The following is a 25,999-nucleotide window of genomic DNA, read 5'->3' as shown; positions in this document are numbered from 1 at the left end:
ACTGGTGGCCTGAAATGCATCTACTTTAATGCAAGGAGTATAGTGTGTAAGGCAGATGAACTTAGGGCTTGCATTGGTGCCTGGGAGTATGACGTTATTGCAATCACAGTGACTTGGTTAAAGGAAAGGCATGATGATTGGCAACTAAATGTTTCAGGATATAGATGCTTCAGACAGGACAGGGAGGGAAGTAAAGGGGGGGTGGAATTGCATTGCTGGTCAGAGACGATATCACGGCTGTGCTAAAGGAGGACACTATGGAGGTCTTGGGCAGTGAGGCATTATGGGTGGAGCTGAGAAATAAGAAGGGTGCAATTCATTGTTGGGGCTGTATTACAGGACTCCCAACAGTGAACTTGAGGTAGAAGAACAAATAGGTAAACAGATTATGGAAAGATGTAGAGGCAATAGGGTAGTGGTGATGGGAGATTTTAATTTTCCCAACATTGACTGGAATACACTTAGCGTCAGAGGTCTGGATGGAGTAGAATTTGTAAGAAGTGTCCAGGAGAGTTTTCTAGAGCAGTATGTCAGTAGTCCGACAAGAGAAGGGGCCATATTGGACCTGGTACTGGGTAACAAGCCAGGACAGGTGGTAGAAGTTGTGTGGGGTATTTCTTTGGGAACAGTGACCACAATTCTGTAAGTTTTAGAATACTTGTAGACAAAGATGAGAGTGGTCCTAAGGGAAGAGTACTAAACTGGGCCAAGGCCAATTATATCAAAATTAGGCAGGAGCTGGGACATGTGGATTGGACACAGCTATTTGAAGAGAGGTCTACATTTGATATGTGGGAGGCTTTCAAAGATAGGTTAGAGATATTGCAGGATAGACATGTCCCGTTAAAGGCAAAGGATAGGAAGGACAAGATTCGTGGATGACAGGAGAAATTGTACGACTAGCCAAGAGGAAAAGGGAAGTGTACATAAGGTCTACACAGCTAAGAACAGAACAGGCCCTGGAGGAATATCGGAAGAGTAGGACAAGTCAAGCGGGCTAAAAGGGGTCATGAAATAGTTTTAGTGAGCAGAATTAAGGAGAATTCCAAAGCATTTTATTCTTATACAAGAAGCAAGTGGGTAACTAGAGAAAGGATTGGTCCACTAAAGGATATTGAAGGAAGGCTGTGTGTCGCACCTGAGAGAATGGGTAAGGTTCTGAACGATTACTTTGCACCAGTGTTCAATGAGGAGAGGGACATGATGAGTCTTGAGATCAGAGATAGAAGTTTGATTAGTCTGGATCACGTCGACATAAGTAGGGAAGATGTGTTGGGTAGGCTAAAAGTTATCAAGGTGAACAAATTCCCATGACCGGATGGGATCTATCCCAGGTTGCTGAGGGAGGCAAGAGAGGAAGTAGCTGGGGCCCTGACAGATATCTTTGTGGCATCCTTAAATACAGGTGAGGTGTCGGAGGACTGGAAGGTTGTTCATGTTGTCCCCCTGTACAAGAGGGGTAGGAGAGATATTCCGGGTAACTACAGACCTGACATCGGTGGTGGGAAAGTTGCTGGAAAGGGTACTGAGGGATAGGATCTATTTATATTTAGAAAAGAATGGGCTTATCAGTGATAGACCAAATATTTTGTGTGGGGGAGAGCGTGCCTTACCAATTTAATAGAGTTCTTTGAGGAAGTGACCAAGTTGGTAGATGAAGGCAGGGCTGTTGATGTCATATATACGGATTTTAGTAAGGCGTCTGATAAGGTTCCCCATGGTAGACTAATAGACTAATGAAGTCACATGGTGTGCAGGTGTTCTAGCTAGGTGGATAAAGAATTGGTTGAGCAACAGGAGACAGAGTGTAGTAGTTGAAGGGAGTTTCTCAAAATGGAGAAAGGTGACCAGTGGTGTTACACAGGGGTCAGTGTTGGGGCCACTGTTGTTTGTAATATACATAAATGATCTGGAAGAGGGCACAGTTGGTATGATCAGCAAGTTGCAGATGACATGAAGATTGGTGAAGTAGCCAAAAGCATAAGGGACTATTAGAGAATACAGGAGGATATAGGTAGACTGGAGAGTTGGGCGAAAAAGTGGCAGATGGATTTCAATCCAAACAAATGTGAGGTGATGCATTTAGGCAAGACCAATTCTAAAGCGAATTATACAATGAACGGAAGAGCCTTGGGAAAAGTTGATGAGCTGAGAGATCTGGGAGTGCAGGTCCATTGTACCCCGAAGGTTGCTGCACAGGTGGATAGAGTGGTCAAGAAGGCATATAGAATGCTTGCCTTCATTGGAGGGGGTATTGAGTATAAGAGCTGGCAAGTCATGTTGACATTGTACAAGACATTGGTTCGGCCGCATTCAGAATACTGTGTACAGTTCTGATCGCCACATTACCAAAAGGATGTGGACGCTTTGGAGAGGGTGCAAAGAAGGTTTACGAGGATGTTGCCTGGTATGGAAGGTGCTAGCTGTGAAGAGAGGTTGAGTAGGTTAGGTTTGTTTTCATTAGAAAAAAGGATATTGAGGGGGGACCTGATTGAGGTTTACAAAATCGTGAAGCCTATAGACAGGGTGAATAGAGACAAGCTTTTTCCCAGGATGAAGGATTCAATAACGAGAGGTCACTCTTTCAAGATGAGAGGTGGAATACTTAAGGGGGATACATGCGGCAAGTACATCACACAGAGAGTGGTGCCAGCAGAGGTGGTAGAGGCAGGTACGATAGTTTCAGTTAAGATGCGTCTGGACAGATGCATGAGTAGGTGGGGAGCAGAGGGATACAGATACTTCGGAATTGGGCGACAGGTTTAGACAGTGGATTTGGATTGGCTCAGGCTTGGAGGGCCGAAGGGCCTGTTCCTGGGCTGTAAAGTTTCTTTGTTCTAAGTCTATAAAGGTAGTAGAAGTATACTTAAGAGGGGATTGATGAGGTCAGAACAATGGACGTGATCCATATGGACTTCACTAAAGCATTCAACAAGATAGACTGTTTGCAAGCTTAGATCTCGTGGCGTACAGGGAGAACTATCCATTTGCATACAGAACTAGTTCCAAGATAGAAGACAGCTGTGGTAGAGGGTTGCCTTTCAGATTGGAGGCCTGTGACCATTGGTGTGACACAAGGATCGGTGCTGGGTCCACTGCTTTTCATCATTTATATAAATGATTTGGATGTGAACATAGAAGGTATAATTAGTACGTTTGCAGATGACACCAACTTTGGAGGTGGAGTGGACAACAAAGAAGGTTACTTCAGAGTGCAATGGGATCTTGATCAGATGGGCCAATGGGCTAAGGACTGGCTTATGTGGTTTAATTTAGATAAATGTGAGGTGCTACATTTTGGAAAGGCAAATCAGAAGAGGACTTAGACATTTATTGGTAAGGTCCTGGGGAGTGTTGCTGAACAAAGAGACCTTGGAGTGCAGTTCCTTGCGAATGGAGTCTCAGGCAGGTAGGATAGTGAAGAAGGCGTGTGGTATGCTTTCCTTTATTGGTCAGAGCATTGAGTATAGGAGTTAGGAGGTCATGTTCTAGCTGTATAGGACATTGGTTAGGCCACTTTTCTGTGCAGTTCTGGTCTCCCTCCTCCTGGAAAGATGTTGTGAAACTTGAAAGGGTTAAGAAAAGCCTTACAAGGATGTTGCCAGGATTGGAGGGCTTGAGCTATAAGGAGAGGCTGAATAGGCTAGAGCTGTTTTCCCTGGACTGTCTGAGGCTGAGGGATGACCTTATGGAGGTTTATAGAATCATGAAGGGCATGAATAGGTTAAATAGACACAGTCTTTTCCCTGGGGTGGGGGAGTCCAGAGCTAGACGGCATAAGTTCAGGGTGAAGAGGAGAAAGATGTAAAAGGGACCTCATGGGCAACTTTTTCATGCAGAGGGTGGTACATGTATGGAATGAGCTGCCAGAGGAAGTGGTGGAGGCTGGTACAATTACAACTTTTAAAAGACATCTAGATTGGTAGATGAATAGGAAGGGTTTACAGGGGTATGGGCCAAGTGCTGGCAAATGGGACTAGATTAGGTTAGGCTATCTGGTCAGCATGGATGAGCTGGACCGAAGGGTCTGTTACCATGTTTAAAACAGCAGGGGGTTGGAATATGGGAGCAGGGAAGTCTTGCTGAAACTTCATAGAGCATTGTTTAGGCCACAGATAGAATACTTTGTACAGTTCTAGTCACCATACTGTCAAAGGATCGCAATTGTACCAGAGAGGCTACTGAGGAGATTAATTAGGATATTTCCTGAAAGTCTGAGTTATAAGGAAAGACTGGATAAGCCAGGTTTGTTTTCCTTGGAGCAGAGGAGGCTGAGGTGGCTCTATGACCATGACATTGAGGCCCACCACCATGTTGCTCTTCTGTACGCTCCAGTCTCCCATTGCTGATGTTTCTAGGTTGCATCAGGTCAGGCTGTAGTTGAGAGAGTATCAGGCCTGCTCCTTTGAACAAAAATAAACTATATCTGGGAAATGGTGCCACAAATCCTAGTTGTCAACGTGACCATTCTCACATTGTCAGTCCCTTGACAGAGATCAGCTGACTCAGCACACATCTGAGTAGGTAAAAACAATGACTGCAGATGCTGGAAACCAGAGTCTAGATTAGTTCCAAACTTCCAGCTCAGCACTGTCCCCATGACTTGTCCTACCTGCCTGTCTTCTTTTCCACCTATCCACTCCACCCTCCCCTGACCTATCACCTTCGTCCCCTCCCCACTCATCTATTGTACTCTATGCTACTTTCTCCCCACCCCCACCCTCCTCTCACTTATCTCTCCACCCTTCAGGCTCTCTGCCTGTGTTCCTGCTGAAGGGCTTTTGTCCGAAACGTCGATTTTACTGCTCGTCGGATGCTGTCTGAACTGCTGTGCTTTTCCAACACCACTCTAATCTAGACTCAGCACACATCTGAGTTAAATCCTATTGGGAATGGAGTTCCAGGATTTTGACCCAGTGACAGTGAAGGATTGAGAGGTTTGGAGGGGAACTTGCAAGTGGGGATATTCCCATGTATCTGCTAATCTTGATTTTCTAGCCGGAATGATCATGCTATCTCAGGAGATTTGATGAAACTTTGTAGTGCATCTTACGGATAGGTCTGTCAGCTATTATGGAGCATCAGTAGTGGAGGGAGTGGATATCTGTGGATTGTGGCACCAATCAAGGGGTTGCTTTGTCCTGGATGGTGTCAAGCAAACTTCTTATTGTAGCCTGTCATCTTTCTCCATAGGATGATGTTGGCGAAATGGATTGGGATCGTCAGGAAGAGTTGAAAATCCGATTGAAGAAGGAAGAGGAGGAGAAGGAGCAGGGGAGGAAGAGCGCTGTGATGTTTGGATCCAGTGAAACGTTTGATCTGATCCAGTCTATTGAGGAGAAAGTGAGCTGCGTTTACCCTGTAGACTTCAGCAAAGCACGAGATGTGTTCTTGGTTGGGCAAAACTACGTGCAGGAGGCCAAAGAATTCTTTCAGCTGGATGACCATGTAACAGACCATATTGAGGTGGTTCAGGACCACAGTGCATTATTTAAGGTCCTGGCATTTTTTGAAGAAGACCAAGAAAGGCGTTGTAAGATGCACAAACGGCGCATTGACATGCTGGAAGCAGTCTATACAGAGTTAAATCCACAGTATTACCTCTTGGTCTGCCGGCAGCTTCAATTTGAGATAGCAGACACATACTATGAAATGATGGAGCTGAAAGTCTCTATTGCCAATCGGCTGGATGAATTAGATAGTCACAACATCAAGAAAATAAACCACCTCGCGCAGTCAGCCATTATGTACTACACCCTCTTCTTAGACTCACTGAAGAATTCAGAGAAGAAATTTCCAGAGAGGCTGGAAGCTGATGTCTTGCGACCAGCACTAGTTTGCAAGTTTCGCATTGGTTGGTTGTACAGTAAAATGATCACTTCAGACCCAAAGCTACAGCTCACCAACCTGCAGCAGTCGGTGGAGTGTTACCGCTTTGTGGTGGATTACTGCGAGATACAGCCTGAGGCCGCCAAGGTGATGGAACCTGAGCTGGAGCTCTGTGTTGAGATGGCCACCCTCTTGCCAGCAAGGATGGAGAAATTAAAGGCTAAAATAGCCGCTTTTTCTTAAGAACAGTACTGGAGAATCTACTCTGAGACCTGCTTCATTTCCCTCGCTCAGTGGCTGTACTTCCCTGTGTAATAAACATACCTAACATGCTCAGTTCAGTGTCTTTGTGTTTTGTCTCCAACTGTGTTTATATTTTATTCATTCACTATTGAATGTGTGCCTGGCAAGTCCAGCATTATTGACCACTCCTGACTGCCCCGTAGGAGATGGTAATGAGCTGCCTTCTTGAACCATTGCAGTCTATCTGGTGCTGTTATGAAGGGAATGTCAGGATTTTGACGAAGAGATAGTGAAAGAACAGTAATTATATTCCAAGGTAGGAAGGTGTGAGAGTTGAAAGGGAACATGAAGATACCTACATGCCTCCCATGTGCCTGCTGCCCTTGTGCCTCTAGATGGTAGAGGTCATGGTTCAATTTCTGGTCAGTGGTGACCCCTAAGATGTTGGAGTATTTTATTATCTGAGGGGTTGCTAATGGATGGTGAACATTATGCAATTATCAGTAAACATCCATAATTCTGACTTTATGATGAAGGAAAGATGGAGCAGCTGAATGTGATTTGACCTATGGCGCTATTGTGAGGAACTGTTGTATTGTCCGTTATGGACTTTGCATGTAAATGTCTAATTGGCAACATGGGTGTTTTCTTGGCGGCGGTTAATAGTTAAACCAGGGAAAATATATCCTGAGGTCTGGAACGAAGGCTAATTGGCTTTCCAACAGGTTTATGGCTATGCAGCAAGACTGCATCTGCTGGTTTTGGAACAGCTTGGCTTTGTAAAGCATGCCTTTTGGCATATAGTTTCACCTGATTTTTATGTAAGCCTGGTGCTGCTTTTGGCATGCCCTGTTGCATACTTTATTCAACAGATCCCCCAGCCTAATGGTCATGATAAAGCGTGGGATATTCAGGCCATTAGGTTACAGATTTAATACAATTCAGGAGCAGATAGCCACATTGTTTACCCCCTCATCGCCCCCTCTAAGATTAGACTAGATTCCCTACAGAGTTGAAACAGGCCATTTCACCCACAATCTACACCGCCCTTCTGTTGGACTTAAGATGAGATAGTGTACAAAGGCCCCTTTAATTTATAGGTTACTGTTGAGAGCAATTTCACGTGAGAACTGTGGCCCTGGGTCTTTACACCTCCAAGGAGAGAAGAGGATAGAGCAGAAGGAAGTGAAACAAGTAAAGATTACTTGAATTTTGTCATTAAGACTGAGTCACACTGAGAAATCGTTCAACTGAGGAAATTGTGGCTTATCTTGCAGTGTAAAAGTTGAGAGAAGCTCTCTGCAATATCCTGCTTTTTACATGGTTTTCAATTTGCTTTGAGTTCCCAAACAATTTGTCATCACTTAAGCAAGATCAGTGTATTTATTGTGCCATTCCCCTGGAGTGGGCTTTCCCCTCCCCAGTCCATCACAGGCAATGGAGTCAGGAACTAGAACTCGATCTCTGTACTTTCCAGCTTGGATAATCCAGGGCGACAATGCTTTTAGCAAAGGCTTTGTTTCTCTAGGGACAGAAGAGGTTGTAAGTCAGAGGAAAGCGTTTGGAAATGAGGAGGGTCAAAGGGTTGGTTAGAGAGGGGAATAGGTTGAGGGCCCAGTGGGAAGTATAAAGCGGGACCAGTTGGATACGTTAGAGAGAGTAGCTACACTTTGTTCAAATGCAAATAAATAAGTTGCTACAGTGCATTTGTTAAGCCATCCCAACTAGTACAGAATAGTATTTACTTGTTCAGCCATTTGTTGAGGTAATGGCTGATCTTAATCATCACCATCTAACAGCCACTAACAAATATTAAAAACATTTTTCTTAACAAACGACCATTGTTCTCAAATGGGAAGTTTCGATTGGCCAAGCAGTCTTAAGAATTTTTCAGGAGAGCTCCAGATGTTTTTGTTCTTTCATGGACACGGGTGATGCTGGCTGGATCATCATTTATTATCCATCCCTGTTGTTCCAAAAGATGGTGGTGAGCTGCTTCTTGAACAACTGAAATCCATGTACTGTAAGTAGACCCACATGGATTTCCATGTTTTGGACTCAATGGCAGTGAAAGAACAGTGATATAAGTCAAGGTGGTGAATGCTTGGGGGGGAACTTTCAGATAGAGGTGTTCCCCTGTTCTGTCTCCCTTGTCCTTCTGGGTGAAAGTGGTCATGGGTTTGAAAGATGCTGTCTAAAGAAATTTTGGCAAATTTCATCAGTGCATCTTGTAGATAATACATACTGCTATTATTGAATGTCGGCAGTGGAGGGAATGGATGATTCTAGTGATGCAAATCAGTCAGGCTGCTATTTCCTGGATGGTGTCAAGAATCTTCAGTGTTGTTGGAGCTGCACCCATCCAGGAAAGTGGCTGGTGTTCCATTACACACCTGACTTTTTTCTTGGAGATGGTGATCAGGCTTTTGGGAGTCAGGAGATGAGTTACACACTGCTGGTATTCCTCACCTCTAATGTAGATTAGATTACCTACAGTGTGGAAATAGGCCCTTCGGCCCAACAAGTCCACACCGACCCTCCGAAGAGAAACCCACCCCCCTATATTTACCCCAACAAATCCACCTAACACTATGGGCAATTTAGCATGGCCAATCCACCTAACCTGCACATCTTTGGACTGTGGGAGGAAACCGGAGCACCCAGAGGAAACCCGCGCAGACATTGGGAGAATGTGCAAACTCCACACAGACAGTTGCCGAGGCGGGAATTGAACCCGGATCCTTGGCACTGTGAGGCAGCAGTGCTAACCACTGAGCCACAGTAGACCAGGGACAATAAAATACAGGAGCAGAATTAGGCATTTGTCCATCGTACTGCTGCACCATTCACTCTTGGCCTATATGTTTCTCAATGCCATTCTTCTGTCTTCTCCCACTGTCCCTTTATCTTCTTTCTAATCAACAACCTATGTATCTTAAATACATTCAATGCCTTGGTCTCCACACCCATATGCGGCAGTGCACTCCAGATTCACCACCCTCTGGCTGAAGAAATTCCTCCTCATCACTGTTCTAAAAGGTCCTCCCTTCACTCTTGAGTCTGAACCCTCAGGTCCTAGTCTATCCTACTAGTGGAAACATCTCTGTCCATTCCATACAGGCCCCTCAGTATCCTTCACATTATGAGATTCCATCATCCTTCAAACTCCACTGATTACAGATCCAGAGTCTTCAACCACTCCTCAGATGACAAGTCCTTCATCCTGTTTCCACACTGTAGGGAATCTTATCCCAGGACCATTCTTGTAAAGTTCCTCTTACCCCATCCAATACCAGCACATCTTTCCTGACATCCGGATCAGCACATCTTTCCTGACATCCGGATCCCAAAACTGCTTTCAGTATTCCAAATGCAGCCTCTGCAGTATATTTCTGTTGTTACATTCTAGCCCTCTTGAAATGAAAGCTGACATCACACTTGTTTTCCTAATTGCTAACTAAATGTGCATGTTAACTGAAAAGAGAATCCTGAACTTTGATTCCTAGGTCCCTTTATGCTTTAGATTTCTGAAGCCTTTCTCCTAATAGAAAAGCGCCTACATTACTTCCTACCAAAATCCATAACCTCTCACTTTTCTACATTGTATTCCATCTGCCTCTTCTTTATCCATCCTCCTAGCCTGTCCAAGTCCTTCCGGAGCCTTCTCACATTCTCAACAATACTACCTAGCTTTGTATCATCTGTAAGTTTAGCATCAATGCCTTCAGTTCGTTTGCTCGGATCGTTAATGTATAACATGAATAGTCCAAATGTTGAACCCTGCAGAACTCTAGTAGTCACCAGCTGCCATCATGAAAAAGACCTCTTTATCCCCACTCCTTTTCTTTAGTGAGTCAGCTAGTAAATATATTGATAATATATAATAATATAGTAATATCTGTGCATGCCAATACCTTATCTCTATAACTAGGCTCTTATTAAGCAGGCTTCTCTGCAGCACCTTGTCAAAGGCCTTCTGAAATTTCGAATAGATGTTAAGTCCACTGGCTCTCCTTTGTCTATCCTGCTCATTACCTACTCAAAGAATCTTAACAGATTTGTCAGGTATGACCTCCCCTTGATGAAGCTGTGCTGATTCAGCCCTATTTTACCATGAACTTCAAAATACCCCGCAATCTGATGCTTAATAATGGACTCTTGACTGAGGTCAGGCTTAACTGGTCTATAATGTCTTGCTTTCTCCTCCTTCCCTTCTTAAACAGAAGTGTTATGTTAGCCATTTTCCAGTCCTATGGGAGCTTCCCTGACTCCAGTGAGTCCTGAAAGATCACCACCAATGCCTCTACGATCTCCCCCACTATCTCCTTTAGAACCCTGAGTACAGTTCATCTGGTGTAGATTTATGTGCGTTCAGACCTTCAAGCTTCCTCACACTTACTCCTTAGTAATAACCACTACAATTTCCAAATCCCTGCCCCCGAATGTCTTGAAGTTCTTGTATTTTGCTGGTGTCTTCCACCATGAAGACTGTTGCAAAATACATATTCACTTCCTCTGCCATTTCTTTGTTCCCCATTATTACTTCTCCAGCTTCATTTTCCAGTGGTTGAATATCTACTCTTGCCTCTCTCTTACCTTTTATATATCTTTAAAAAAAGCTTTTGTCGTCGCCTTTTATATTACGAACTAGCTTTCTATCATGTTTCATCTTCTCCTACAAAACCACCTGCCCCCTCCCCCGCCAAAGATTGCTTTATTGGAGTTGTCCTCCACTGGTGTTAAAGGCTTCCTAATCCTCTAACTTCCCACTAATCTTCACCACATTGTTTTTTCTTTTGCTTTTATGCTGACTTATCAGCCTTGTCCTTCCCCAGTATGTTTTTTCTTCTTTGGGATGAATGTCTACTCTGCTTCCCAAATTACCCCCAGAAACTCCCAGCCATTGCTACTCCATCATCTTCCCTACTAAGCTCCCCTTCTAATCGTTTCTGGTCAGGATCTTTGTAGTTACATTTACTCAATTGTAATACTGTTGTATTTGATTCCAGCTTCTCCCTTTTAACCTGCAAGATGAAATCTGTCATATGGTCACTGCCTCCAGGGGTTCCTTCACCTTAGCTCCCTAATCACATCTGCTTCATTACACATTACCAGAAACATAATTGCCTATTTGCCTCTACCACAAAAAAAACCGTCTTGTAAACATACACAAATTCCTTTTCTTGGGATCTGCTGCCAACCCAATTTTCCCAGTCCTGAACTCTCCCATGATCATTTTAATAGGGCTTTTCCTACATGCCTTTTCTATCTCATGATTTATTTTCTGCCCCTAGTAGTGCTAGGAGGTCTGCACCTAAGTCCCATCAGGGAGCTTTTTCCTTCACAGTTCCTCAACTCTATTCATACAGATTCTATGCCTTCCAACTTTATATTACTTCTTGTTATCGATTTAATTTCATTTCTAACAAGGCAACAGTCTGTGCATCTGCCTGTTCTTTCAATAGGATGCATTTCCTTGGATATTTAATTCCTCTCGCAGCCATGTCTCTATTATACCTACAACATTGCACCTGCCAATTTCAATCTGCTATACAAGTTAATTTACCTTGTTTCATATACTGCATGGAATTAAGTATAACACCCTTGGACTTGCTTTGACTACCCCAACCCTTCTTATGGTTGTTCCCTTATCTGATGTGCCTGAAGTTAGATTCCTGAGCCTATCCATACTTTCCCGTAGAGTCCATTCCTAACTATTTAATTTAAAGACCTATCCACAGCCTTGGAATTATGCAATTTGCCCAGGATCTGGTTGACACAGTTGGAGTCCATCCTACCAGAACGGCTTCCTCTTTCCACAGTGCTGGTACCAATGTCCTGTGAATTTGAATCTGTTTTTCCCATACCTATCTTTTGAGGCGTGTGATTACTTCTTTATTCGCAAAGATGTTCTGCCAATTAGCTCTAGGCTCAGATAGTAATCCAGAGATTATTACCTTTTGGTTCAGCTTTATAATTAACCTCTAGCTGCTCTAAAATACCTTGGATTGATGTGGGCAGACCGGTACATGTGATCTATGTGGACTATAGTAAGGCGTTCGACAAGGTTCCCCATGGGAGACTGATTAGCAAGGTTATATATCACGGAATACAGGGAGAATTAGCCATTTGGATACAGAACTGGCTCAAAGGTAGAAGACAGAATGTGATGGTGGAGGGTTGTTTTTCAGGTTGGAGGCCTGTGACCAGTGGAGTGCCACAAGGATCGGTGCTGGGTCCTCTACCTTTTGTCATTTACACAAATGATTTGGATGCGAGCATAAGAGGTACAGTTAGTAAGTTAGCAGATGACACCAAAATTGGAGGTGGAGTGGACAGCGAAGAGGGTTACCTCAGATTACAACAGGGTCTTGACCAGATGGGCCAATGGGCTGAGAAGTGGCAGATGGAGTTTAATTCAGATAAATGCGAGGTGCCGCATTTTGGGAAAGCAACTCTTAGCAGGACTTATACACTTAATGGTAAGGTCCTAGGGAGTGTTGCTGAACAAAGAGACCTTGGAGTGCAGGTTCATAGCTCCTTGAAAGTGGAGTTGCAGGTAGATAGGATAGTGAAGGTGGCATTTGGTATGCTTTCCTTCATTGGTCAGAGTATTGAGTAGAGAATTTGGGAGGTCATGTTGTGGCTGTACAGGACATTGGTTAGGCCATTGTTGGAATATTGCATGCAATTCTGGTCTTTCTGTTGGAAAGATGTTGTGAAACTTGAAAGGGTTCAGAACAGATTTACAAGGATGTTGCCAGGGTTGGAGGTTTTGAGCTATAGGGAGAGGCTGAACAGGCTGGAGTTGTTTTCCCTGGAGCGTCAGAGGCTGAGGGGTGGCCTTATAGAGGTTCACAAAATTATGAAGGGCATGGATAGGGTAAATAGGCAAAGTCTTTTCCCTGGGGTCGGGGAGTCCAGAACGAGAGGGTATAGGTTTAGGGTGAGAGGGGGAAGATATAAAAGAGACCTACGGAGCAACTTTTTCACACAGAGGGTGGTACATGTATGGAATGAGCTAACAGAGGAAGTGGTGGAGGCTGGTACAATTGTAACATTAAAGAGGCATTTGGATGTGTATATGAATAGGACGGGTTTGGAGGGATATGGGCCGGGTGCAGGCAGTTGGGACTAGATTGGGTTGGGATATCTGGTCGGCACAGACAGGTTGGACCGAAAGGTCTGTTTTAATGCTGTGCATTTCTATGACTATGCTCATATTTCCTCTCTTTACATCTATCATCGGTATCTACATGAACCATGACAATTGGATTTTTCGTCTCTGACTCCAAGCTCTTCTGCAGCCCAGATGAAATATTCTGAACCTGCACAACAGGCAGGCAACACATCCCTCAGCAGTGTCTATTCTACCCACAGAGATCAGTGTTCCTTCCTGTGATTATACTATACAATAGAATAGAATGGAGTCAGTTTTCCACTTATGGAGTCATTTTCCACGTATGGAGTCAACTATTATGAGGGGGCATAGCTTTAAATTAAGCGGTGGTAGGTATAGAACAGATGTTAGGGGTAGATTCTTTACTCAGCGAGTCGTGCGTTCATGGAATGCCCTGCCAGTAGCAGTGGTGGATTCTCCCTCTTTATGGGCATTTAAACGGGCATAGGATGGGCATATAGAGGATAGTGGGCTAGTGTAGGTTAGGTGGGCTTGGATCGGCGCGACATCAAGGGCCAAAGGGCCTGTACTGCGCTGTATTTTTTCTATGTTCTAGAATCCCCACAGTGTAGAAATAGGCCATTTGGCCAAACAAGTCCATCTCGACCCTCTGAAGAGTAACCCACCCAGACCCATTTCCCTACTACTCTACATTTCCCCTGACCAATACACCCAACCTGCATATCCTTAGATTGTGGGAGGAAACCCATGCAGACACGGAATATGTGCAAACTCCATACAGGCGTCCAAGGCTGGAATCCCTGGCGCTGTGAAGAAGCAGTCCTAACCACTGAGCCACCGCACCTGATTACAACTCCATTTGTCGTTTCTCCTCCCTGTTGAATCAATCCCTGTACCACAGTGCTGTGGTCAGTTTGCTCATCCTCTGTTATAGCCCCCACATTCAACCACACTGAGCAAGAATGTCAAGCCTGTTGGACAAGCTGAAGGATTGAGGTTTCTTCAGCACTACCTCCTGAATCCCTCTAACTGGTTCACTGATGGTCATATCCATCTGTCCCTGACCAAATTCAAGTTAGTTAATTTAAGGAGTATGACTGCCTCCTGAAACACGTCATTCTTGTAACATGTCCCCTCCTTGATGTGTCACAGTGTTTGAAACTCAGACTCCATCTCATTGTCTCTGAGCCAGAGCTCCTCAAGCATCTAGCACTTGCATTAGTTGTGGTCACTACAAACCACAGTGGGGTCCGTCAACTCCCATATCGTGCAGGTACAACATGTTGCCTGGCCCTGCACCTGTACTTTATTTACTTAGTTCTTAATCTGATTTTTAAAAATTTCCTACTGATCTTTTAGTTTGTAACCTGTAAATATTTACCCACTTTACCTTTAATCTGAAAGTAATCTATAATAGTCAAATTAACAGTCATTATCACCAAATGAATGTCCAGTTTTCTTGTAATGTCACTGTTTTATGCTGGGCCCTGATCCTGGGCTTCAATTTCTCCTGTATAAAAAAATTTTTTACAAACAATGAGTCAAAAACGCACCTAATTCACTCTGCACCGAAGTCCCATCAGCGTCCAAATTCCCAACACTACATACCCACTGCTCTTGTAACCACAGTATTTATATGGTGCACCATGAGAGTTTTTGATCAATGGTGATCTTCAGGATGTCAACCAAGGAGAATTCAATGATGGTAGTGCCATTGAATATCAAGTGCAGTGGTTAGGTTGCTTCTTATTGCAGATAGTCATTGCCTGGCATTTGTGAGACGCGAATGTTACTTGTCAGCCCAAGTTTGGATTTGTCCAGATCTTGTTGCATTTGAACATGGGCTGCTTCAGTATCTGATGAATTATGAATGGTGCTGGACACTGTGCAATCATCAGTGAACATCCTCACTTCTAACTTTATGATGTGCTATCCTTTGTATGAAATGTTTCCTGACATCACCCCTGAATGAACTGGCTTTAATTTTTAAGATTTTGCTCCAATGGTTCACTCTTTGTTAATGCCATTAATCATTAACTTGAATTATATTACTCCTTGTGGATCAAAAGTATTACAACCCTAGTCTCTGCAGTCAGCCCTAATAATTGCATGGTTTTAGCTTTGTTATCAATCTGGTAAATATACTTCCTCAGGAGGGGTCTTATGCCACAATGGTATTGTCCCTACCTCTGTGCCAGAAGCCCTGGGCTCAGGTTCTCTCCACCTCTTCTCTCCCCCTCCCCAAGCCCTGGAGGTGTGTCACAGCATGTTCAAACAGGTTGATTAAACAACTGTACCTCCTCAGATGTAGTTGCTATTTTGCAGTTCCCAGTGTTGGCTGCTTGTTCTCCACATGATTGATGTCCCAAGTTCATTTTACCAGTTCTTCCTTCAACCATCCCTAAATTATTCTTAAAAATTGATGTGGTCTCTTCAGTCACTCATTACAACTGCCTGTTCCTCTGTATAATAAGGTTTCTGCATTTCCTGTTCTAAATCTCTTGTATTTAAAGCTATATCTGTCAAGATAATCACTAGAAAAAGTCTTGTTATCTGCTGTTTCCCGTCCCTTCACTTAAAACCAATTTTCAAGTTATATTGGCCACTGTTATTCAAGATTTTCTTCATATTTGCAATTACCCCATAACCAGACGGCATTGCCTCAAGTTCCTCTATGGAGCCCCATCTAAATTATTGCATTAGTGTGTCAGTTAGCAACTCATGAATTTTGAGCAAGTTCAGACAGTTGATATGTGTGATAGTCTCTCATTTCAAAGCTGTATTGGTTGATCATGAAGATGGGATGCTCTCATTATTGCTCTACTCTTGATAACAGACCCATGGCCCCTGTTGAAGTATGTGGATGCTTGAAGCCAGTGACAGAGTTGGGGTCTGCAGCAATCTCCACTCACTAATGTGTAAGAGAGCTTTCTGAACCATACCCCAGCAAGGAATCCTTTCTGAGGGGGAGAAGGAGAGAGAATTAAAGGGGGGGAACAAAAGAGAGGAGCAAAGAGGGTAGGAAAGAGAAAATGGAGGCAAAGAGAAAGGCAGAAAAGAATAGAGATTTGAAGGAAGGAACCCCAAAAACATGCAACCTCATGGAAGGGGCAAGAAAAGAACAAGATTAAAACCAAGCTACTCTGAGGAGGAAATATCTGGAATTTTCCACTTCAGCTATCTATTTGATCAAAACCATTCAGATACTGGCTCTGAATTTGCTCAAGTTGTTTTAATAAAAGGTGCTGTCCATGCCTCTAAGAAAACAGCTCTCACTTTAAGATGTTTAGCGCATTGGGGTCCTCCATAACAAATGTTTGCCTCTTCCCCGCCTACTGTCCAACGCCAACCTGACCTCCCAGTCACCGCCCACTTTAATTCCCCACCCAACTCCCTTTCCGACATGACCATTCTTAGTCTCCTCCATTGCCACAGCGAATCATATCTCAAATTGGAGGAACAACACATCTTTCGCTTGGGCAGCCTACAGCCCGGAGGACTCAACATTGAGTTCTCCAATTTCAGATAACCTCTCTTCCCATTCCTGACTCCTTTCCAAGTCCCTACCTGTCTCTTCCATTCCTCTGATTGATCCTTCATTCCAGCTACCAACCGGATTCATTCCTCCCATCGACCAACCAAGTCGTACCCTCTAACTGTGTTCACCTATTCCTACTTCACCAACACCAGCCTTCCCCTTTTTAAATTGCAGTTCTCTTTATACTCACCCCTAATCTTGAAGAAGAGTTACACCCAAAGAATTGACTTCTCCACCTCCTGATGCTGACTGGCTTGCTATGTTCTTCTGGCCTCCTGCTTGTCTGCCTACTGTCCTCTCTAGCCCAGTTTTAGCTTTGAAAATTTAATTGTGATCTCCTTCATGTATTTCATCAGAGCAAGCCGTAAACTGAATCCAATCCTTCCATCACTTTACAAACCTCAATGAGATAATGCAAAGAAAGACTGACATGGGTTTCCTCCGGGTGCTCCGGTTTCCTCCCACAGTCCAAAGATGTTCAGGTCAGGTGAATTGGTCATGCTAAATTGCCTGTAGTGTTAGGTAAAGGGTAAATGTAGGGGTATAGGTGGGTTGCACGTGGGCAGGTCGGTGTGGACTTGTTGGGCTGAAGGGCCTGTTTCCACACTGTAATGTAATCTAAAAACAGCCCAACACAAGTGAAACCATCAGTGAAGGAGACAAGACCTCATTGCTACACCTGTAACGCATTTCCTTCAGTTTGTGAATGGAAAGCATTCACCTTGTTAACTCTCGTACTTGCATTTAAATAGTACCTTTCCTGATCACAAAGTACTTTAATTCCAATAAAGTGTTTCTAGTAGTACTATTGTAAGAAACATAGTAGCCAAATAGCACACCGCAAGCTCCTTACAGTAGTAATGTTGCACTGACCAGACAATTTGTTTCTGTGATGTTAGTCGGATAAATATTAACCAAGACATCAGAAAGAAAGAATTCCCATGCTGTTTTTTTGGAATTGTACCGTGGAAACTATTCCACCTAAGGAGGCAGGTAAGGCCACCGTTTAATGTTTCAAAACCACACGCTTTCAACGCTGCATAAAATTGTAAGCTCCAGAAGTGAGGTGAGATTGACTGCCTTTGATATCAAGTTATCAAGGAACTCTGGCAAAACTGAAGCCAATGGGAATCGGTGGGGAGGACTTTCTGCTCTTTGAAGCCATACCTGGCACATTGAAACAAAAACAGACATTACTGGAAAAGCTGAGCAGGTATGGCAGCATCTGTGAAGAGAAATCAAAGTTAATGTTTCGGGTCCAGTGATCCTGACACACAGGAACCTTGTATGGTTTTTGGAGGTCAGTCATCTCAGCTCCAGGGTATCTCTACAACAGTTCATCAGTATCCTAGGTCCCACCATCTTCAGCTGCTTCATTAATGGACTTCCCTCCATCATAAAGTCAGAAATTGGGGATGTTCACTGATGACTGCAATGGTCATCACCATTCATGTTTCCTCAGAAACTGAATCTGTCATGCCCAAATGCAGCAAGACAACATTCACTCATTTTTGGTTGAGAGGTAGCAAGGAAATCATTCCATTGATAAAAATATTGTTGATCAAAGTCCTCTTTAAACAACCCCTTGTCAAATTCCCAGGATCCGGGAGAATGGGGCTGAAGTAAAGCTGGTGATGATCAGTGTTGTGCAGTGAATGTTCCCACTCTGTTCAATGTCTATATGGATTGAATGCAGTGACTGGTTGGGCAGGGAGTGCATTTGGTTGGAATTCACCTTTAAAAAACTTACTTATTTTTTGATAAAAAAGAATAAAGCAAACATATGGACAAAAGCAAACGTTCAGGAATGTTTATGTTTGAACAGGGTGATGGAGGGCATGGTTAATCACACTGCAGAAGGGAGATAGTGCGGACTGCAGGTGCTGGTAAGTCAGAGTTGATAAAATGTGCAGCTGGAAAAAGCACAGCAGGTAAGCAGCATCAGAGAAGCAGAAGAGTTGATGTTTTGGGCAGGACCCTTCATCAAGACTGGAGAAGGGGCAGTGAAGAAGATGCTGAGGTTCAGGGAGGGACTGAGACTCAGACGCAAGAACTGCTGTGAAGAACGAGCTCAACTTTGGAATGTTGTCTGGTAAAACTGAAAGACAAAGGAGTGAAGAGTGCTCAACCCAATACATTCAAATAATCTTTGGAAGACTTAGAATGTATAGTCAACGAAAACACCCTTGCAGTTCCTAACTGCATCAAATGTGACATTCACTATCATGCATCACTGAAACTTAAAACACAGTGAGATCAGTTGCTCAGTTCCAAAGGGTTATGAACATGGGAATAGTGAAAATATTGGTTACGTTGTGTCCTTTTCTGTAGCCAATATCCACAGAATGCAGGGAGACCAGTGTGTGCAAAAACAAGAGGGCAAAGCAAGTAGATAGGGTAGTAAAGATGTGTGGCATGCTTGCCTTTATTGGTAAGGGGATTGAGTACAAGAATCAGGATGTCATGCTGCAGCTTTATAAGATTTTGATTAGGTCACACTTAAGAGTATTGCATTCAATCCTGGTTACTGCATTACAAAAAGGATATGGAGGCTTTGGAGAGGGTGCACTAGAGGTTTACCAGGATGCTGCCTGGATTAGAGGGTATGAGCGATAATGAGAGGCTAGAAAAACTCGAATTATTTTCTCTGGAGTGGTGGAGGTTGAGGGGAGATTTGATTGAAGTCTACAAAGAAGATTATGCTGAGGCAGGGTTGACAATAAGAATCTTTTTGCAAGAGTTACAATGTTAATGCTAGAGGGCATGCATTTAAGGTGAGAGGGACAAATCTTTTACACAGAGAATGGTAGGAGTCTGGAATGCACTGCCGGGGTGGTGGTGGAAGCAGGTATGGTAGGGGCAATTAAGGGACTTTTAGATATGCATATGAATATGCAAAGAATGGGCGTATATGGATCAAGGGCAGGCAGAAGGGATTAATTACTTTGGTATCAGAGCTGAAGGGCCTGTTCCTGTGCTGTACTGTTCTAGTTCTAACGTAGAATGGAAGCAGGACTGGTTACACAATGAAAGCAACAATTCTCTTTGAAGGATAAAAAACTCACGACCTTTCATTATTTGAACCCATGTTGAAGACCAGAGGGTTCAACTGCAACCCCGGTAGCAGGAATCACTGATGATTATGAGCTGGTCCGTAAACTAAATCTTTTTTCTGTGACTTCCCGTAAATCCAAAACCACAAAAACAACATAAGGTGGGAGAATGAAAGGAAAGGAAGTTGCCAGGAACATAAACATGTAACAGTCCAAAATGTTGCCTCTCTTACTCCTCAGATGCTGCCTGACCTGCTGTGCTTTTTCCACACCACACTTTATCGCCCTCCATCACCCTGTTCAAACATAAACATTCCTGAACATTTGCTTTTGCGCATATGTTTGCTTTATTCTTTTCTATCAAAAAATAGTTTTAGATATGAAGAAGCAAATATGTCAGACAATAACATTATTGGAGGTTAACAAGCATAGGATAGGGATGTAAGGCAGGATTTCAGGGAGCTAGAACAGAGTTGTTATCTTTGGTTTGTTACCTGTGCCAAGTGATAGCGAGGCAAGGAATAGGGAGAGATATCAGCTGAACATGTGGCTGCAAGGATGGTGCAGGAGGGAGGGTTTCAGGTACTTGGATAATTGGGCTCATTCTGAGGAAGGTGGGACCTCTACAAACAGGATGGTCTTCACTTGAACCAGAGGGGTACTAATATCCTGGGTGGGAAATTTTCTGGTGCCATTCGGGTGGGTTTAAACGAGCTCAGCAGGGGGATGGGAACCTGAGGTGTAGTTGCACTGCAGAGGGGAATGAGAGTAGGGAAGACAGGGACAGGATTTCAGGTTTGCAGGAATGTGCTGGCAGACAGCAAATGGGTTTGAAGTGTGTGTATTTCAACACCAGAAGTATCCGAAATAAGGTAGGTGAGCTTGCAGCATAGATAGGTACCTGGGATTTCTATGCTGTGGCCATTTCGGAGACATGGATAGAGCAGGGTGAGGAATGGATGTTGCAGGTTCTAGGGTATAGATCTTTCATTAGGAACAGGCAAGGTGGTAAAAGAGGGGGAGGTGTGGCCTTGTTAGTCAAGGATAGTATAACAGTGGCTGAGAGAACTTTTGATGAGGACTCGTCTACTGAGGTAGTGTGGGGTGAGGTGAGAAACAGGAGAGGAGAGGTCACACTGGAGTTTTTTATAGGCCTCCGCAGAGTTCCAGGGAGATGGAAGAGAGGATTGGCAAAATTATTCTGGAGAGGAGTGAAAGGAACACGATGGTCATTATGGGGGACTTTAACTTCCCCAACATTGACTGGAAATGTTGTACGTCGAATGGATCAGTTTTTGTCCAATGAGTACAGGAGGGTTTCCTGACACAGTATGTTGAAGGGCCAACAATAGGAGAGGCCACACTGGATCTGGTGCTTGGTAATGAACCAGTGAGAGAAAGTGAGGGCTGCAGATGCTGGAGATCAGAGCTGAAAATGTGTTGCTGGAAAAGCGCAGCAGGTCAGGCAGCATCCAAGGAACAGGAGAATCAACGTTTCGGGCATAAGCCCTTCTTCAGGAATGAGGAAAGTGTGTCCAGCAGGCTAAGATAAAAGGTAGGGAGGAGGGACTTGGGGGAGGGGCTTTGAAATGCGATAGGTGGAGGGAGGTCAAGGTGAGGGTGATAGGCCAGAGCCTCCCTTGACCTCCCTCCACCTATCGTATTTCCAAAGCCCCTCCCCCAAGTCCCTCCTCCCTACCTTTTATCTTAGCCTGCTGGACACACTTTCCTCATTCCTGAAGAAGGGCTTATGCCTGAAACGTCGATTCTCCTGTTCCTTGGATGCTGCCTGACCTGCTGCGCTTTTCCAGCAACACATTTTCAGCTTGGTAATGAACCAGGCCAGGTGTTTGATTTAGTTGTAGGTGAGCAATTTGGGGAGAGTGACCATAATTCAGTTACGTTTAGTTTAGCGATGGAAAGTGTTAGGTATATGCCACAGGTCAAGAACTACCGATGAGGCAAGGGCAATTATAATGCATTTCGGCAAGAATTAGGATGCACAGAATGGGGTACCAAAATGCAGGGGATGAAGACAATGGAAATGTGGAGCTGGTTTAAGGAACAGATACTGCGTGTCCTGGGTAGGCATGTCCCTGTCAGGCAGGAAGGAAGCTATAAGGTAAGGGAACTGTGGTTTGCTACGGAAATTGCATCTCTTGTTAAGCAGAAGGAGGAGGCTTACGTGTTGATGAGGCAAGATGGTTCAGATGAGGCGATGGAGAGCTACAGATCAGCTAGGAAGGATTTAAAGACAGAGTTAAGAAGAGCAAAAAGAGGACACGAGCAATCTTTAGCAAATAGAATAAAGGAGAACCCTAAAGCTTTCTATAGGTATGTGAGGAATAAGAGGATAACTAGGGAAGGAATAGAGTCAGTCAAATGCAGAAGTGGGAAGTTGAGTGTGGACCCTGTGGAGATCGGAGACGTGCTAAACGAACATTTCTTATCGGTTTTAACTCATGAAAAGGAGAATATTGTCGAGGAGAATAATGAGGTACCAGATATTAGACTAGAAAAGATTGAGGTTAGTTATGAACAGGTGTTGATAAATTCTAGAAGGAGTGAAAGTAGACAAGTCCTCTGGGCCAGATAGGATCTATCTGAGGATTCTCTGGGAAGCTAAGGAGGAGATAGCAGAGTCTGTGGCTGTGATATTTGAGTCATCATTATCTACAGGTTTAGTACCTGAGCAAATGTGCCCTTGTTCAAGAAGGGCAGTAGAGATGACCCAGGTAATTATAGACCAGCGAGCCTTACATCTGTTGTAAGAAAGGTTTTGGAAAGGATTATAAGAGATGAGGTTTATAATCATCTAGCAAGCAACAATTTGATTTCAGATAGTCAACATGGTTTCGTCAATGGCAGGTCGTGTCTCACAAACCTCATTGAGTTTTTTGAGAAGGTGACCAAGCATGTAGATGAAGGTAGGGCAGTTGACGTGGTACACATGGACTTTAAGCCTTTGATAAGGTTCCACATGGTAGGCTGTTGGAGAAAATGCAGAGGCATGGGATTGAGGATAATTTAGCAGTTTGGATTAGAAACTGGCTTTCTAAAAGAAAGCAGCGAGTGGTGGTTGATGGAAAATATTCTGCCTGGAGTCCGGTTACCAGTGGTGTGCCACAAGGATCTGTTTTGGGACCACTGCTGTTTATCATTTTTATAAATGACTTAGACGCAGGCATAGGTGGATGGATTAGTAAATTTGCAGATGACACTAAAGTCGGTGGAGTAGTGGACAGTTTAGAAGAATGTTACAGATTGCAGGGGAACTTAGATAAACTGCAGAATTGGGCTGAGAGGTGGCAAACGGAGTTCAATGCAACTAAATGTGAGGTGATGCACTTTGGGAAGAATAACAGGAAGGCAGAGTACTGGGTCAATGGAAAGATTCTTGGTAGTGTGGATGTGCAGAGGGATCTTGGAGCCCATGTACATAGGTCCATGTACACCCAGGTTGATAGTGCTGCTAGGAGAAAGTGAGGTCTGCAGATGCTGGAGATCAGAGCTGAAAATGTGTTGCTGGAACAGCGCAGCAGGTCAGGCAGCATCCAGAGAACAGGAGAATCGACGTTTCGAGCATAAGCCCTTCCTGAAGAAGGTCTTATGCCCGAAATGTCGATTCTCCTGTTCCCTGGATGCTGCCTGACCTGCTGCGCTGTTCCAGCAACACATTTTCAGCTCTGATCTCCAGCATCTGCAGACCTCACTTTCTCCTTTCCTGAAGAAGGGCTTATGCCCGAAACGTCGATTCTCCTGTTCCCTGGATGTTGCCTGACCTGCTGTGCTGTTCCAGCAACACATTTTCAGCTCTGATAGTGCTGCTAAGAAGGCATACGGTGCCATAGGTTTCATTTACAGAGGGATTGAGTTCCGGAGCCACAATATTATGCTGCAACTATACAAAACGTTAATGCGGCCACTCTTGGAATATGGTGTACAGTTCTGGCCGCCATATTCCGGGAAGGATGTGGAAGCATTGGAAAAGGTGCAGAGGAGATTTACCAGGATGTTGCTTGGTCTGACGGGAAGGTCTTATGAGGAAAGGCGGAGAGTCTTGGATCTGTTCTCATTGGAAAGAAGAAGGCTAAGAGGGGATTTGATAGAGACATACAAGATGATCAGAGGACTAGATAGGGTAGACAGTGAAAGTCTTTTTCCTAGAATGATGATGTCAGCTTATACGAGGGGGCATAACTACAAATTGAGGGGTGATAGATTTAAGACAAATGTCAGAGGCAGGTTCTTTACGCAGAGAGTGGTAAGGGCGTGGAATGCCCTACCTGCCAATGTAGTTAACTCAGCCACATTAGGGAGATTTAAACAATCCTTGGATGAGCACATGGATGATGATGGGATAGTGTGGGGGGACGAGCTGAGAATAGTTCACGGGTCAGCGCAATATCGAGGGCCAAAGGGCCTGTTCTGCGCTGTATTGTTCTATGTTCTAACAATAAGAGTGAAGTAGAAAGAGAGGTAGACTGTTTGCAGAACTTCCTATAATCCAATTAGCCAATGTTCAAAGTTTGTGATATTTGTAGCTCGGGTGCTCATTAGAACATAGAACATAGAAGAATACAGCGCAGTACAGGCCCTTTGGCCCTCGATGTTGCACCGATCCAAGCCCACCTAACCTACACTAGTCCACTATCCTCCATATGCCTATCCAATGCCCGCTTAAATGCCCATAAAGAGGGAGAGTCCACCACTGCTACTGGCAGGGCATTCCATGAACTCACGACTCGCTGAGTAAAGAACCTACCCCTAACATCTGTCCTATACCTACCACCCCTTAATTTAAAGCTATGCCCCCTCGTAATAGCTGACTCCATACGTGGAAACACGCCACGAAACTAGCCACGAAACGACACGACCAGCTATCCTTAGTAGCCACACACACAGATGACAAGCAACGTGAATTCGACTGGGACAACACTACTATTATAGGACAAACCAAACAGAGAACAGCCAGGGAATTCCTAGAGGCATGGCACTCATCCACAGATTCAATCAATAAGCACATTGACCTGAACCCAATATACCAACCACTGTAGCGGACAGCTGGAACTGACAACCGGAAGCGGCAGATTCAAACCATTACAAATGCCGGAGGAAAGATCACAGAAGCACTTCACAGGAGGCTCCCAAGCACTGAGGATGTCACCTAGACAGGGATGAAACATCTGCAACGCAAATTCCCAGCTCGGCGAACAGAACCAATTAGCCAATGCTGAAATACTCAGACTCTGTATCCTTGTAGAAAGAGGAAGAAAATTTGATGATCTCGTATCATTAATTAAAATAGTCAAGAAAATGTGTAACGATACACCAGTGAGAGCAGTGTTGAAAGGCATGATGTGAATAAAGGGAATCAGCACCAATAAAGCATCCTTATGGTTTAAGTCCAAAAAAAAAACAAGCTTAGGTAAAAACAGGTTAAATGCTTGAAAGTCACTTGATTGAAATTAACAAGGTAATTGATGAGGATAGGGCAGTGAATGTGAGGACTTTACTAACGCATTTGACAAGGTCCCTCAAGATAGGCTGGTCCAAAAGATTAAGTCATATGGCATCTATGGTGATTTGGCAAATTGAGTATAAAATTGGTTTGACCATAGAAGACACAGGGTAGTTTTGGAGGGATGCTTTTCTGACTGGACTTCTGTGACCAATGGTGTCCCACAAAGATCAGTTTCATACGACCTGTGTTTGTAATATGTATGGAATATTTGAAAATGTAGGTGGCCTGAGTAGTAATTTTGCAAATGACAAAAATTCATGAAGTTGTGGATTGTCAAGGATATAAATTGAGCTTAATCTGGGCAAGTGTGTGGTGATACATTTTGGAAAGTCAAATGCAATAAATGGCAGGACTCATAGGAGCACTGTTTTACAGAGGGATTTTGAGGTGTAAGGCTCCATCAAAGTGGCAACACAAGTGGATAAGGTGGTAAAGAAAGCATTCAGCCTGCTTGCCTTAATCAATCAGGATATTGAGTATAACACTGGATAAAAGCAAATTACTGCTGATGCTGGAATCTGAAACCAAAAGAGAAAATGCTGGAAAATCTCAGCACGTCTGGCAGCATCTGTAAGGAGAGAAAGGTTTTAGCTGACGTTTTGAGTCTAACTGACCCTTTGTCAAAGCTTTGACAAAGGGTCAGTTAGATTCGAAACGTCAGCTCTTTTCCC

At 43.9% G+C, this 25,999-nt stretch overlaps 1 protein-coding gene across 1 annotated transcript in view; it reads left to right on the top strand.

Annotated features, from left to right (window-relative positions):
• kifbp (kinesin family binding protein) overlaps window positions 1–6,165 on the top strand; it is a 54,645-nt gene extending 48,480 nt beyond the window's left edge. Inside the window, exon 7 of the mRNA XM_043683141.2 lies at window positions 5,194–6,165. Coding sequence (XP_043539076.2) covers window positions 5,194–6,072 — 879 coding nt within the window. The 3' untranslated portion in view covers window positions 6,073–6,165. The remainder of the gene's footprint in view (window positions 1–5,193) is intronic.
• The last annotated feature ends 19,834 nt before the right edge of the window (window positions 6,166–25,999 follow it).

Source organism: Chiloscyllium plagiosum, unplaced genomic scaffold (genome assembly GCF_037043375.1).
Source record: "Chiloscyllium plagiosum isolate Xiang-an unplaced genomic scaffold, Cpla_swu_hap1 HiC_scaffold_22, whole genome shotgun sequence".
Lineage (NCBI taxonomy): Eukaryota > Metazoa > Chordata > Chondrichthyes > Orectolobiformes > Hemiscylliidae > Chiloscyllium > Chiloscyllium plagiosum.
This window is presented reverse-complemented; position numbering and strand designations above follow the sequence as displayed.